General features: G+C 35.7%; 2 protein-coding genes across 4 annotated transcripts in view; one reads left to right on the forward strand and one right to left on the reverse strand.

The window, feature by feature from the left end:
- The window catches only part of LOC129731023 (protein sickie-like), a 100,852-nt gene that overhangs the window by 21,644 nt on the left and 62,842 nt on the right, over positions 1–16,366 (forward strand). The window contains exon 1 of one of the 3 annotated variants that reach the window (XM_055690732.1): positions 10,243–10,364. The exons of the other annotated variants lie outside the window; for them this stretch is intronic. The gene's annotated coding sequence lies outside the window, so the exon portion shown is untranslated. Of the gene's footprint in view, positions 1–10,242; positions 10,365–16,366 lie in introns of those variants that run through there. 3 annotated transcript variants of the gene reach the window in all.
- On the reverse strand, positions 1,224–2,443 carry LOC129728168 (serine protease inhibitor dipetalogastin-like). The gene is made up of 2 exons (XM_055686586.1): positions 2,016–2,443; positions 1,224–1,655 (listed from the first exon to the last, which is right to left on the reverse strand). Exons 1-2 carry the CDS (start codon positions 2,430–2,432, stop codon positions 1,323–1,325), a joined length of 750 nt encoding a protein of 249 aa, XP_055542561.1. The 5' UTR covers positions 2,433–2,443; the 3' UTR covers positions 1,224–1,322.

Genomic DNA, 16,366 nt, shown 5'->3' on the forward strand with positions numbered 1-16,366 from the left:
GATGACCCAACAAAACAACCCCCGTGCGTCTGTAATTTTAATCTAAGTCCAGTTTGCGGCAGTGATGGTAAAACTTATTCAAACGAGTGCGAGATGGAATGCGAGGCTTTTCTAGCCGGAACGACGATTACCATGGTGAAAGATGAACCATGTGCTGACGATTATGATCACTAGTACATATATTGTTAGTTTAAAGTGTCCAGAAAATAAACGTTACCTGAGTAATTCAATTTCTACCCGTGATATCTTTGAACGCTAAACGCTCGAAATTTGAAAGAAACCTCTGAAATTTATTATTTCTTAGCATATGGAGTTTTTGAAGCTTGTTTAACATACCTACTAAAGTAAAATAATTTATTCATAATTTTTGGTAATACGTACAAACCAGTATAACTGATCCCCGAAAAATATTTTACTAACGCAAATTTTATCTCTCCTTTATTTTAGGTATGATTTCGAGTTTGTCCAAAAACACCAATCTTAACATTGTAAGTAATGTACATAGCTAACCAATTCTCGGACTATTGAATTATTAATTTAATTACATCATATTTTCCTTGGCCAAAAACCGTAACTCCTAGTGCGGGAAGCTTAACAGGGTCCTTGCTTCACTAAGGTTAGCTGTGGATTGCTGTTTAGTGCTTCACAGAGCGATAGCCGACTTGTTCTCGTATGTGATTCCATTGCTGCCACTGACAGGTCTCTTTTCTTTCGTACACTTGCAGCTGTTAGGGTCGAAAGCCACTGCCATTGTTAGCAAGAACGCGAAAACTAGTGCTAATGAAAGGTTCATTGCGTGTTTTGAGCTTTCTAGTTACTTTGAAAATTACTTTTCTGATATGTTTTTATACCTTTGTTTCGTTTATGTTCGACTATTTGGATAATCGAAATTTACATGCTAATTTATGGTCAGTGATTTTTCACGCTTTTATACGCTTGTTGAGAAAGCAATCCAATTACGCGTTGCGTAGACTTTGACTTTGAATATTATCATATTTAAACCGATGAATTCAACCAAGCACATTTCTTAAGTAACAAAACTGGTTTAGCGCTTTTTGGCTGTATTAAGCGCTAAAAAACTTTGATAAAACTTTGAAATTGAAGAAATTGAAGAAAACGACGACGACGATGCACCCTCTCAAGCAAACAGATTATTAAGATAATCGATTTTATGTAATATAACTGTCCCCCCATGATTCATGAATTAGAACCCAACTAAAACATATTAACAATTTGTTCTTTTATTTGTCAATTTTTTTCTCGAAAAATCCGGTAATTTACCATGTCTTGCACGGCTCGAGAAATCCTTTCACAACCACAAATTAGGCTGCATCATTTGTATCAGTTTCATCGCAAGATCCTTGTTTCACTATATCCAGCGTGATTCCTTGTTCACGTTCTGCACAATGCATCAAACATTCGTTTTCATAGGTGATTCCATCGCTCGCACAGACAGGAGTCAATATCTTCTGGCATACGCACGGCTCCCCTGGTTCGGTTCCGGAAATCACTGCAACAAGCAGTGACAAGAGCAAAAGAAGAACAGCTGATTGCTGCATGTCGGTTTTACTCAACGCGAGGGAATATCTGTACTGACTTCGAAAACCACTGATTCTCCTACTTTTATATCGTTTCGTTATTGTTACTTGTTGTTGCTAGGAGTAATTCCGTATCGGAAACGTTTAAGTTTCACAAATTACTGCGATCCAGATGAAACTCAAGATTTAACGTTCATTTTACTCTGTAATAAGCGTTTCTACTTAGCATTTTTGACGCAGGATAAAAAAAATTAAAACTTCAAAAACTTTAAATAACCATAGCCAAAAAAGAAAAAAAATCTATGTTAACATATTTAAACAAATTAGTTCAACTTAGCTGACTTACTACATAGCTAAAATTAAAACTATATCGATGACGACAATGCATTCTTTTAAATAGAGGTTTTCTTCAAATTTGTGAAAAAAAATTTAAATGTATTTAATCATTAGCTCTAATGATTTATTTGTTACATTTCATACATTCATACCGTCATATAAATATACCACACTTTTTCCTTTATTTGTTAACATTTTGTTCGGAACACTCGGCAAATGAACATATGCCAGTTCACACAGCTCGGGATAACCGGAAACAAACAGACAGGTCTTGACTTGAGCCGGAATTGAGTCTTCTAATTTGTTGGTCGATTCGCAACCGGGCTGCTCCTCGTCACTGGTTGGTTCAGCTCCATCGCAAGCTGCTCGTTTCACTACATCCAACGTGATTCCTTGCTTATGTTCCGCACAATGCATCAAACACTCGTTGTCATAAGTGAGTCCGTTGCTAGCACAGACTGGAAGAAACATCCTCGGACATGCACACGGTTCCTTTAGGCTGCTTCCGGAAACCACTGCTACGAGCAGAGATATATACAAAATTCCGTTTTTAGTCATCTTGTAGGAATATTCTGTACTGACTTCGAAAACTAGCTGATTCTTCAATTTTTATATCGTTTCGTTTATTGTATTGTTGTTGCTAGGAGTAATCGCGTATCTGAAACGTTTTACTTTCACAAATTACTGCGATTCAACTGTGACTTTAGATTTTGCATTTATTTGCATTCTCAAATTCGCGTTTCTGTTGGGCATTTTTGACGTACGATATAAAAAACGCAAGAACCAGAAAAAAGTTGAAAATACCAATAAAAACAGAAAGGTAGAAAAATGTGCTAAAAAATAATAAAGTGAATAAAAAATCAATTCAATACTGAACGAATTAAAAATTAAACTTCTATGTAAGTTATGAACGCAAGAAATGAAATTCATTTTTATCGACATATAGCATTCTATTCACTTTGCTTATCGATGCAATAGCACCGAAACTGTAGAGTTGACGAAATGCTCGTTAACGATTCTTGCTGTTGATCATTTCGAACCACATAATAAATCAGTTCAGTTTGGGTCTTCAGCTCACTAACATGTAGCTTTTTAATCAATAAAATTGCTGAACAATCCGGGATCTTAACTAGTATTATGTAACCTTCCTCGAAGAAAATTACTAATCTTTTTTTGCATAGTCGAACTTTTTTTCAGATAAACTTAAAAAATTATATTAAAAACCTAAATTAATCCACCTAGCGGTCAAACCCAGCCTTTCTCATTCAAACTTTTATTTGTTTAAATAGATTTAGTGCGTTCATTTCAATCCAATAAATGAATATTCACTCTCTAGGTTCTAAAATATTGAAGTTGTAGTCTATACATATAAAAAGTCAAGCCGGTCTGTCTGTCTATCTGATCCATATAGGCTCGAAAACTACCGAACCGATTGAAGTGAAAATTTGTATTATGGGGTTTTTGGTGTCGATAAAGGTTCCTATGATAGTTTAAGACCCCTTCCTCTTCTGGAAGGGAGGGGTCCCATACAAATGAAACATAAATCTCTGCACAACTCAAGAACAAACCAAGCAAATGGAACCAAAATTGGCATGTGGATGTTTTAAGGGGTGACAAATATGTCAATACAAGTTGGACGCCCCTCCCTTTTCTGAAAGGGAGGGATTCCATAAAAATGAAACACACATTTCTGCACATCTCGAGAACCAATCAACTAAATGGAACCAAATTTAGCAGGTAAATGTTTTGAGTGATAAAAAAATATGTCCATAATATTTTGACATCTCTCCTTCTTTTGGAAGGGAGGGGTGCCATACAAATGAAACACAAATTTCTGCACATCTCAAGAACTAACCGAGTAAATGGAACCAAATTTAGCATGTGAATGTTTTTAGTGGTAACAAATTTGTTTCATAATCGACCTTAGGCAAAATTTTGGATTGTAAGATGGCAACTTCCGGTTAATGGAAAACAGTCTAAAATGGCCGATCTCCACCCAATATAATAATATCCGGATCTAGAATGATACACAGGAGTTAAAATCGATCGAAATTGTCTTCAAATGCTATTTTGAAATCCAAAATGGCGACTTCTGGTTTCGGAAAAACAGCTGCAAACGACCAAATACCACCCAATATGGGTATTTCCGGAACCGTAATGATGCACTGGAGCCACAAATTGACTTCAGACAACATTTTGAATTGTAAGATGGCAACTTCCGGTTTCTGAAAAACGGCCTGAAATAGACAATTCCCATCAAATATGAGTATCTCCGAAACCAGAAAGATGGACAGAAGCTTAAAATTGATCACAGGCACAATCTTGAATTTTAAGATTGTGACTTCCAGTATCTGGCAAACAGCCGGAAATAACCAAACACCATTCAATATGGATGTTTTCGGAACCAGTGTTACGACCAGATGACAGAAATTGATTTCACAGGCATTTTTAAAGTCCAAAATGACGACTTTCGGTTTCTGAAAAACAGCCCAAAGTGACCCAATATGAGTATCTCCGGATCTAGAATGATACATAGCGGCAGCCGGTTCCAGGGAAACAGCCGAAATTGATCGAATAACACCCAATATGGGTTTTTCTTCAACCAGAATGACGCTCAGGTGCCAGAAATTATCTTAAATACCATTTTGAATCCAAGATGCCGAGTACCGGTTTGTGAAAACAGCCGAAATTAAAAAAAAAAAAAAAAACAAATACTATCCAATATGAGTATCTCTGGAACCAGAATGATGCAATGAGCTAACAATTGACCTCAGGCACCATTGTAAATTGCTAAATGGTAACTTCTAGGAAGCAGTCGAAAATGACTGAATAATGCTTAATATGGATATTTCCGTAATCAAGATGATGCATAGAAACCAAACACTGACCCTGGACACCATTTTGTATTTAAAGACGACCACTTTTAGTTTCTGGAAAACAACCAAAATAACTAAATACCTCCCAATATGAATATATTCAGAATTAGGGCGATGCACAGAAGCCAAAAGTCGAGGATGTTGTTATTTCGATAAAACCAATTATTTTAAACGATTTGTTATTTGATTTTGATCATATCCTATGGCCGATTCGTCGTGCATTTGGAGACTTTAAACACATCGCAAGGAATCAATGAGTTTGGAACGTTCAAATAGTACGATACCACATATAAATTATGTTTAAGCCTAATATATCGATCAAAGCAGGTATAGCTTTCTATAGTCTTTGAATTTCTTTTCTTTCCATAACTTTTGAGCCACATATCAAATTATTATGAAGTTTGTTATTTGTAAGTTTGAGAGATGACTCGCTCATATGACACTAGTTATGTTCAAATAAGTCATGTAATCTTTGTGATAATAGACTTTCGTTATTTGATTAACAACTTCATACATAACGGTTGCTTAAGTTCGAAGTTAACCCTTAACTAGCCCGCTCATCTGATGATAATATTAATCAATTCGGTTGTGTAGTTTCTGAGATAATAAAGTTTCGTGATTTTCACATTTCGGTATATTACAGACGAAGTTACTGTACGATTAGAGTAAAATTCAATAGGGTGTTATGAGGCAGCTAGACTTATTAGTTGACACCAATTATGTGGTATTCGGGTAAGCGATCTCTGAGAAAAATGAGTGAGTCCAAGTAATCTTCGGAATATGTTCCTTTTCATAGCTGGATTTCACATTTTTAAACATAATAGGCAAAGTAATAGTCCGATTGCAAAACAAATCAATAGGGTCTTATGGGGCAACTAGACCTTCCATTTGGCACTGATTTTATGAAAATTGGTCCAGCCATCTATGAGAAATATGAGTGAGATTAAACAGTCTTCAGAACACGTTTCTTTTCATAACTTTTGAACCACGAATTCAATCTTTATAAAATTCAAAAGTTAAGAGTTTTTCAGGTAGCCCGTTCATTTGAAACCAATTTTGTTCAAAACGGTGGTGTGGTTTTAGAGATACATAACCTCTAAACTATTAATTCGATTACAATGAAATTGAATAGGGTCTTATGGGACGGCAAGACCTTTCATTTGCAATTAATTTCATGAAAATCGGTCCAGCCATCTCTGAGAAAAGTGAGTGAGAATAAAAATCTGCACATACACACACACACACACACACACACACACACACACACACATACACACACACACACATACACACACACACATACAGAAAATGCTTGGCTCGTCGAGCTGAGTCGAGTGATATATGCCATTCGGCCCTTTGGAGCACTTTTATATCTTCGGTTTTGCAAGTGATTGCTATACCTTTCTAGGCACGGTGTCTCTGGTAGAAGAAACTTATCCGAAAAAATTAGTATCGCTTTTATACTCATCATTCGAAAGCTCAAGGTGTCCCCTTTACTATGCTACTAAAATTGAAATGTTCTATCGGCGGGTCCAGAACAATTTTTTTTCAGACATTTTGTTTGTAATTGAAAAGCTGGTGGAATGGGAAAAATGTATACTTATCAAGCGATTTGGGTGCTGGGGGGCCCGATCAAATAGTGTTGAAACCTTCAAGTTTTGTTTTTTCCATATAATGAAACAATATTTGGCATAATCTTAGATTTTTTGAAAAGGGCAAAGTGGGGTAAAAAAGATTTGAAAATTTTGAGTTCAAAAACTGCTGAGAAGACAAAAAAAAAACTATAACTTTTTGTACGCTTAATCGATTTCTCTGAAAATTGATATGGTTATTCTATCCTATAAAAATATACAATGTCGGTTATTGAAAGTTGCTGTCGAGGTTACATAATTAGATATTTACATTTTTCTTCAAAATAATGGTGATTTTTGGAGGTTTTTTCGTCATCAGAACTAGGTCCTACAAATAAACAATACGTTTTATAAATCAACTCAAGAGCTTTTCTCAGACGTATTCAAAAAGTGCACCGTTTAAAAAAAATCGATTTTTTTATAACAAGGTTTAGGCCATCATTTGAACCTGTTACACAAGGAGCGCAACTCCATTTTGTACCTACATTTAAAATGCTGGCTATAGCTCTATAACATCCCAGTCTCAAATTGGTTTAAAAAATTGACCTCCAAAAAACATCTCGGGTTCGGGTTTCCCAAAAATAAAATTTTCGGGTTCCAGTTTGATCGGAAAAAAGTTTCGGTTTCGGGTTTCGACCAAAAAACAAAATTCGGGTACGGGTTTGAAAAAGCGAAACCCGACCATCTCTAGTAGCCAGTACTTCAAACATTCTCAATGGTACAATGAGCATACCGAATAGCAAAAAAATCGATGCATTCTACTCAAAGTTACAGTAACATTATGATTTTAGCAGCACCTGGACATTAGAGTTTAAAATGCCATTTTACCAGGTCCGGATTTAAGTGGCATTGTCCCCCAATGCCCCGGGCCTTTCGACACGAGGGGCCCCCTGGTTCTAGACCAGACGTGAATACAGGTTGGAGACCTTTTATTTTTGTTTTGCTCGTCACCTTCCAGCGAAGCGTTAAATCATTTCAACTAATTTTTTTTAAGAAAAGAGGCCCCACGAAAATTTTTGTCCTGGGCCCCCAACACCTGAATCCCGCTCTGCATTTCACAAATTATTTCATGGATGAACAAACCCTGGAAATTTGGGGGACATCGATACAACGGAGTTGCACTCCTGACACAATTGGTTTAAATAATGAGTTGAAACATGTATGAATAGTGAATTTTTTTCGATCGTTACTAAAACGGCGCATTTTTTAATAACATCAAACGAAAGCTCTTGCGTTGCTCTATAAAACGTATAGGTCCAGTTTTGTTGACAAGCAAAAAAGAGCTGTAATAATCACCATTTTTTGTAGAAAAATGCAAATATCCTGTAATGAAACCACGACAACCGGCATTTTATTTTTTTTTTGTAGGATAGAATGTCGATTTTTGAATAAATCAATCATCAATCAAAATCAACGTAATCAATGTCACAAAATTTTATTTGTTTTCAGCTGTTTTTCGACTCCAAATTTTCAAGAGTCTTTTTCACCCCACTTAATCCTTTTCAAAAAATCTGATATTATGTAAAGCTTTGTTTTGTTATATGAATAAAAACAATCCTGAATATTTCAGTACGATCAGAGAACCCTGATAACTTTTTATATTTCTGACACATATTATTTATTTCCATTTCACTAGTTTTTCAATTACAAATATATGTTCGAAAACAAATTGTTCTAGAACCCCCGATAGATCATTTCAATTTTGGTAGGATATTAAAGGGGACAGCTCAAGCTTTCGAATGACGAGTATTAGAGCGATACTAATTTCTTTTGGATAAGTTCTTCAACCAGAGACACCGTGTAGGAGAAAGGCAAAAAAACATAAAGAAATAATACAGATAAAGTTAAAATAGTTTGTTTTTGTTACATAAATTTAACCGTAAAAGAATTTCTGATCGATTGATGCCAAAACCTCGAAAACCAGATTATAGATGACTGCAAAATAAGCACTCAACCACTTTTCTCTGGTTTTCCCTGGTTGAATTACTAGATTTTTAAATTCAGGGGCCTAACTTCGATATAGACGTTAGTCAACGTCAAAAAAATAATACAATTTAAATTTTTCATCCTGATAGATTATAAACCATAATTTATTTCGCATTTCAATCATTGCAAATCTGTTTCTTCAACTAACTATTTTCACTAAACCGGAAACGGTCTATCAAAGTCTGCACATGATACTTGATGCAGGTCGGTATTTTTCAGGATCGCGCACGTCATAAAACACCAGCTCTTGTATCTCGCCCCATCGTTAGTGCATGACCAATCGCCTTCTTCATCCGGACACCCACAATCCGATTGACCGTCAACAGCAACAAAAATAACAGTGGTTAATTGCAGCAGCAGCAGCAGCGATAGAATGCGAACAGCGGTGGTGACTCGGGAACACATCCTGGAGTTGTCGTGTGGATCAAACGAAAATTGTTCTTCGTTTGCATTCGTCTTTTATTCCGGTGATACGCTGCTTATGGTAATTGGCAATTTGCTCTGGTTGATTTAACTGATTTCCATACCCAACCATCAAAATTTCTATATTTGTGTATTTGGTCAAGTCACAACACAAAGTTCCTCTCTGAATCCAAATTTTTGTTGATTAGTATTCTCATTACCAACAGGCTGTTAACAGAATGATATCATCGGATCGGAAATTTTGGACACGAGGCATCGATCATACGATTTACGAAGTAACAATATTATTTGGTCTCGATCGAAGCAGTGCTAAATATACTAGCACTAAATTTCCTCATCAACTTATTAAATTTGAAATCCTTCATCCACCACATTATACCTGTTTGAGGGGTCCTGAAGTTTTATGTGATTACTAGAGTATTTTGTTTGATTTCAACCAATGCTACTATACGATTTAAAATTAACTTTTTTTCTCTCAGAGAATTTTTTTAATCATATTGGTATCTATTCTGGCAACTCCAATTTTATTAATTTTTGGTCTCCAGATTCCTCAAACATAATCTTTTTCATCATTTTTTCTAATAACGTAAAATGCGTCATTAAAAAGTAGCGTCTCGATTTTGAAAGTATTTTGTCATAATTCGAATTCTGTTAATGATCGCAAAATTTTGTGTTGCCAACGTTGATACTTATTGTTGTGAGGAAAATCTGCCTTCTAAATCAAGAGAATTATTGTTTTCTCTTCTTATTCTTGAGTTAAAGTGTGAACAAAGGCATAAATAATGAATCCTTAAAGGGCTATTTTTGAGAAAAAATAACAAAAATCAATCGAATATTTTTTCGTTCAATCAACATCAAAAAACAACAAAAACAATATCGCACGCTGGCTTGGGGGGCTAATGCGGTCTCGATCAACTACGATTAGTTGAGAGAATTCGTTATCGATATTGTTTTTGGCACATTTTGCATGTTGTAGGATAAGTACATCGATACACCGTGCCCCAGTGCTAAATCGAGAAAATTTCCAACTCGAAAAGATATTCGACCTGATCGGGAATCGAACCCGGTATCACAACCGTGTGGGAGAGCTAGCCGACCGACATCGCTAACCACAAAACCACGGGGACCACAATCAACATCAACATCAACATCAACGAAAAAAAATTGCGAGCTTTGCAAAACAATTCGGAAAACTCATTTCGTAAAAAAAAACGCCTCAAAGCACAACCCCACCCGCCTATACCGCACTTGCAGGTTGCCACTCAATTCGTTACCAAATTAACCATGACATTTATTGTTTGTTAGTTTCACAATGGTTTCAATTTGAGCATTCAAGCGAAGCTAAACTGAAACTAAACTAAGCCATGGCTAAGTGTTCTTACTATCAGCATTGAAAATAAGCCACTGGTCACTGCCTTTTCTTTCTATTGTAGTAGCCATCAAAGTGCTCCCATTGAATCCAAATGTTTCTGTTTCGCATGGTTGTTTGTCACCTCGCAGTAGTGTCGGACGTTAAAAGCATTCTATTGAAAAACGATGCAAATGGAAGACACCTAGCCATCACCCCAAATTGTGTAAGCAATTCAATTGTTTATTATAATATCAATTTCTTAACTATTTCTTCCATCATTCTCCATTTTATTTATGTCTGTATCAACATACGTGTTCAGAAGTATAATTATTTATTTTTAATCATGTTCATTAAAATATTAGTAAAAGTTCATGTTACAATTATGTAATACAAAGATATAATTGAAGCGTTCTTCTCAAATTGACCTCGTTACGGAAGTAAAATTATTGAATTAATATTTTGGTGGGGTTTTTATTCATTTGGTGCTAATAATTTCATAATTTATGCGCTATATTTACCATTTTAAAAGTGTTTTTCATAGGCTGTATTTTCTTAAGTTTCATCTCTGCCGCATGTACCCCGCGCTTGTGGAGAGCTCGCGGTGATTTTCCCCACAGTGAAAACATTTTTCAAACTTTGACTGCTCTCAGGCACGTGTTCCCGATGTCCGATCGAGCTGAAATTTAGCATGGGGATTTTTTTCGAGAAGACAAAACTTTTAAACCCGACCGCTAAACGATATTCGAAAAATCGATTTTGATTAGCACTCTAGAGTACAGGCAGACGAATCCAGTGAATCGAAACGTGGCTTGGTAGTGCAGATCAGGGTTGATATTTGTTGACACTCTTGAGTGAAAGTGAAAAAAAGCATCCATAAACGTTATTTTTTTACAATTCTTTCAGAGTTCTCCCTTCCCGCTTTTTGCATGGAAGTGAACTGTCAAAACATCTCATTATATTTCATGCGATGAAAGCAAGACAAAAAAATCAGTTTGTCAGTTAACGAAGATTGTCAAGGCATCGGTCAGTGTCAGTGAAAAAGTGTTTCGGTGAGGTTCATTTTGGTTGAGTGGACTGTTTGTTTTTCTTTTTCGCTTTGAAGTGAAGATCATTTGGTTGGATTTGTCGTCAAATTTTATTCCGTAACCGTGAACGATGCGCGCGATCTATTTCATCTGAGTATAACAGCACGTTACTAGGACGAAAATCTAGTGTATCTGAAAGAGTGCTGCGATCATTGGAAGTGAAAATTGAGAATGATTGGCTGTAATTTTCGAAGAATTTTGTTGGGGAAAATGGCTTTTATCAGCACTGGTGCAGATCCAGCGAACGTAACATGAAACGAGTCTGAAGAAGTGTATACTTTTTTAGCGCCGACGAGCGATACAGACCAAAATTGCTTGCAGTCCAGTACCCTCACTTTAGGACAAGCATTATTTCCAAAGCAGCCTTCCTAAACACTCGACGGACAGACTTGAAACCGTCGATCTTCACGTTTCTAGCGGGTACATCAACGCGAAACTACTGTGTATAGAGCTCGGAGCAAGCTTAACTGTTGCGTTGGCCTGTTCCAGGTCATTGACTACGACATAGAGCTTGTTGATCTTCGAAAAATTCGGCCACTGCGTTCTAGCGTCTCGTTAGGTCTTAATTTGAATGATGTTCAGGGATTTCGATTTTGATCCTGCTTTAGGCTGAAAATAGACAACAACAGGAAGAAACGGTCCTTCAGGATAAATCCTGACATGACAGGGGATTAAAGAATTGACAGGGGTAGGAAGAGCAGGAGGCACATGGCGCTCAAGCTGCGTACTAGTACAAGGGACAAAAACACGTGACTCCTTCTTTTTCATATTCTGTGTCAGAGCGAAATTCCACTGCAGCTCGTCTTTCTCAGCGAACAGCACACGAATGCAAGAGCACTGTAGCAGCGGGCAGTGCTGAGCAGCAAGGCAGGAACACAAAGACCTTGAGCGTAGATTTATATCTATATAAGTTAGAGTTGCTTATATAGTTATCTATATAAGCAATCTATATCTATATAAGTTAGAGTCCATCTTGGTGTTACCAGAGGGGCGATAAAAAGTCCGAGAAAACGAATGAAATCCACCAACGCATCGTGCTTTGTGATGTGGTACTTTGAAAGAGAACCTATAGATAGCTATGACAATCTATCGTAAAGCTTTGTACGCTAAACGAAAAACGGTACAACTTAATATCCCCTGAGGAAGGCCAAGTCCAAAGACCGAAACGTCGGACATAAAACCTAGTAGCGTTTTGATACACCCCTAAGACTGAAAAAGCCGTATTTCCCTTGAAATTTCATGTAACAGTCGTCTTTGAATTTGAATTAGTTTTAACATATTAGAGAACATTGTGTTCTGAGCAGGCTTAGGAAAAGGACTGGAGAGCGGCACTATACTTACGACTTTTCTCTCTTTTCACTTTATAAGCCTCATGAATAAGCTATTCACGAGAGCTCACATACAGCTACAGGTTACACAAGGCAACGAAACTGCCTTGTGTTGCACATGACAACTCATTCTTGCGCATGTATTTTGTTCGTTCGGACATGACAGTCTAGTTTGCTCATTTTGAGGATGTCCTTGACTTGATTTGCGCTGTTGACAGCTTGCTGATCGACTGCGGCTGTCATCGACTCGCACTTTTTCGTTTCTCCTTTTTCATAGGCCGGTGGCAATGCAAAGCAAACCGTTTCATATGTGTTTCCATTGTTGACAATATTCCTCACGTAAGAAAAAACGTGCTTCGCACAGTCTCTCTTTCATTCCTTCATCGCCTTTACTGTCGGAAATCATAATCACCTGACATCCCGCTCGGATTCGTGCCGAAGAATGTCGAAGATTATAGGCTGTCATTTGCGACAGTTTGGAAGAACCAACAGTCATAAGGAGATGAAAAATAACAGCTCGTTTGGCATGTCTGCACTGTCATCAGTTACTGTCGGGTTATGTACCGAATGTACGGGGAGCAGGAAGAGCTTTGCAATGCAATGACAGCCGAATTAGTTGAAAACTTGCTGTCATTGATATGCAGTCTTTTTCGTAACCTTGGGTCTGAAACATAGAAGCCTATTGCGAAATACGAGACAAGCAACTGTCTGGTGACAGCTGAGTCGTGCAGTTTCGCAGACGACCTACTCGTCCAAAATCCAGCCAATTCACAATTTGTAATACCAGAATTGGTCGGATTAGAAGTCGCCACTCGCCTCGCCTTTTGTAATAGGCTCCATGTTTGGAACAATTTTGAAACAAAACTGAAATAATTTGGAGACAATTTAGAGACGATTTGAAGAAAATTATGAGATAATTCTGACTAAACTCTGAACTATTTTCTTGATATTTTTGAGTCGTTTTAATACAATTTCTTTTTGAGCCATTTTTAAAGAAATTTTGGGCAATTTCGAGACAATTCTAAAACATTTTTTAGACAAGTTCAAATTCCAAACAACATTAATTGAACTAATTTGAAACATTTTTGAGATAGTAGAAGAGCAAATTTTGTAATGATTTTGGTTCCATTTGGGGCTAGTTTGAGACTGCTTCAATAGGATTTTTATATAAATTTAGCATACTTTCGATTTGATATGATGTGAGAAAAATTTTCAACAGTTTGGTAATAATAACAAAAACACATTTTGGGGCGTTTTTCAAAGTTTTGGGACGAGATTTGAAAAATGTCCTAATTTTGAGAAAGTTTTATGACAATTTGAAAATAAGACAATTTTTAGACATTTTCTGTAAAATTTGCGAACAGTTTCAAAGCAATTTAAAATCATTTTAATACCAATTTGAGACTACCCTTACTTGCTACTGTTTAGTAACAATTTTGAGAGATTTTTTGGACATTTTTGAGATAATTCCGAAACAATTTTGGAATCATTTTGAAACAAAAAAAAAACTGAGAAATCTTTTATAAAAGTTTCGAGAATAGTTTAGATAAATTAGACACAATTTTACAACAGTTTTCAAAGAACGATTGTGTCTTTTTTTTGAGAGAATGGATCTATTTTGACGTGCTCTTTGAGAATAGCCATTATTAATAGAAAGTTTAATTCCCACAACCTCGATTTTAATGGTTATTTTATTCTTGAAAAGCATGCCAAAATGGACCAATTCCGCAAAAAAAAAAAACAAGAAAACACAAAAATTTACATAGGACTGTTATGCGAATAGTGGCAGTAAAGTAGTTTTAAGAGATTTTTCAAGCAATTTCGATAGAAAAGTCTAGGGAAATTTGGACACAATTTTGAAACAAAATATGAGCACATTTCTGGGATATTTTTAAACAAGTTTAATACGAGAAAGTTGTGAGACAATTTTGGAAAATGTTTGAGACGATTTCAGACAGTTTACAATTTCGGAACAGGTCTTAAATAATTTCAATACAATTTTAAGGCAATTTTGGAACAGCTTTAAGACAGAACGGGTTTGAGACAATTTTGAAAAACCAACCAAAAAATCAATTAGAAATATTGTACCATGTTTACGGAAATTTTTAATCAACATAAGGACCATCGCGGTGCATCTTTGAGCCAATTTCAAAACAAATTTAAACCATTTTTTGACATGATTTTTAAGTTGATTTAAAATAATTTTTTGATTATTTTGAATCGTCTTTGGAACGATGCCTCTGTTGTTGGGAAATATTTAACAAAATTGGAAACAATTTTTTTATAGGTCCAAAGCAATTTTGAAAAAATTTTCAAAAAATTATGGAAAAGTTTTAAGTCAGTCTTCAAATAATTATAAGATAATTTAAAAGAAGTTTTGAATCAACTTACAAATTTAAAACATTTTTGACACAATTTGAGAATAAATTTTGAGACAGTTCAGGTTCAAAAGAATTATGAAACCATTTTGGTAAAAAGTTCAGAACTCTCAAACTGAAAAAAATAAAGGATTAAATATTTTGAACAATTCCTGTAAGTTTTGTGCCACCAGTAAGGATGGCAGTGCGTCAAAAGGCCGCAAAATAATTGTACGTCGGGTATGTCGTTTCTACGTTTGTTTACGGAAAAAACTCCGTGCAAGTCTCTGAAAACTTTACGCACTTCCGAGCTCAAACTGAAAAAAATGACAGATTGTAGCTTTCTAAACATTCCTGTGAATTTTGTTGCGTAAATCTTTCTCTGCCTTTTGGTGGACGCACAGCTAGTTATCCATTCGATTACAGTAACAATGAAGGCTATCTGTTGAAAACTGACTGATGTTCGAGCATTTAAAATAGACAATTTTCGTGACGCTCTCGATGTTTTCGGTTTTTCAATTTGCACCCCTGTATTGCCATAAGACATAATTCTACGTCAAAAAATAAATAAAAAACGGAGACGTATAAACAGCAGAGAAGTAGGAAAAAACAAATTTAACTGATTAGTTTAGTAAGAGAAGAGATATTGAGATTGTTGGAAAGGTGTAAAAAAGGAAGTAAAGAAGAGAACATTCATAAATGTCTTAGCATTTGGGGAAGAAAAAACAAAAATAAGTCATTTATGGATGTTCCCTTCGAAGAAATGTAGGAAAACGAAAAGCTTTAAAAATTAAATAGAGAAGCAATTAAGGATAAAAGTAAATAAGTGGCAAAATCAACTAATAAGCAAAGAAGTTAACAAGTAGAATAGTAAAACAATAAAAGTAGGCACATAAAAATGTAGAAAAAACGAAATGTATAAAAACAAGATATAAGAAATGTAAAGAAACTGTGGAAAAAAGTAGATAATATTAGAGTAGAAATTTGAACAATAACTATATAGAAAAAAAAGTATTAGTAAAATAGTAGGAAAGTAAAAAATTATTGCAGTAAAAAGAAGAAGAATGAAAAATTAAGAAAAAAGACTCAAAAAATGACTTCATTTAAATGTTCTTTGTTAACGTCGTCGGTCGCTGATCGATCATGTTTTGATACACAATGTTTAAATTTGCCGAATAAAAAAAATTTTCTAGCATGTTTCGCTTGTCTTGAATTCCGTGAGTTTCTTTCACTATTTTAATTATTTCCGCTTTTGAACAGCACGGAACCGCTTACCATAATCCGCTTGCTCGACAAAGGTGATAATAGTAACCAGCGTGACTGCCTTTCGAGGGGGCCCTCTAACCTTACATCACATCTTTCACCGCTTAAGTTTTGGTACCGCAGTCGGGGAGTGATTACGATTTAAATGCTCACAACAGATAAATCGCAAAAGGTTGCTGTCATGTCACAGCA

Source organism: Wyeomyia smithii, chromosome 3 (assembly GCF_029784165.1).
Source record: "Wyeomyia smithii strain HCP4-BCI-WySm-NY-G18 chromosome 3, ASM2978416v1, whole genome shotgun sequence".
NCBI classification, from domain to species: domain Eukaryota; kingdom Metazoa; phylum Arthropoda; class Insecta; order Diptera; family Culicidae; genus Wyeomyia; species Wyeomyia smithii.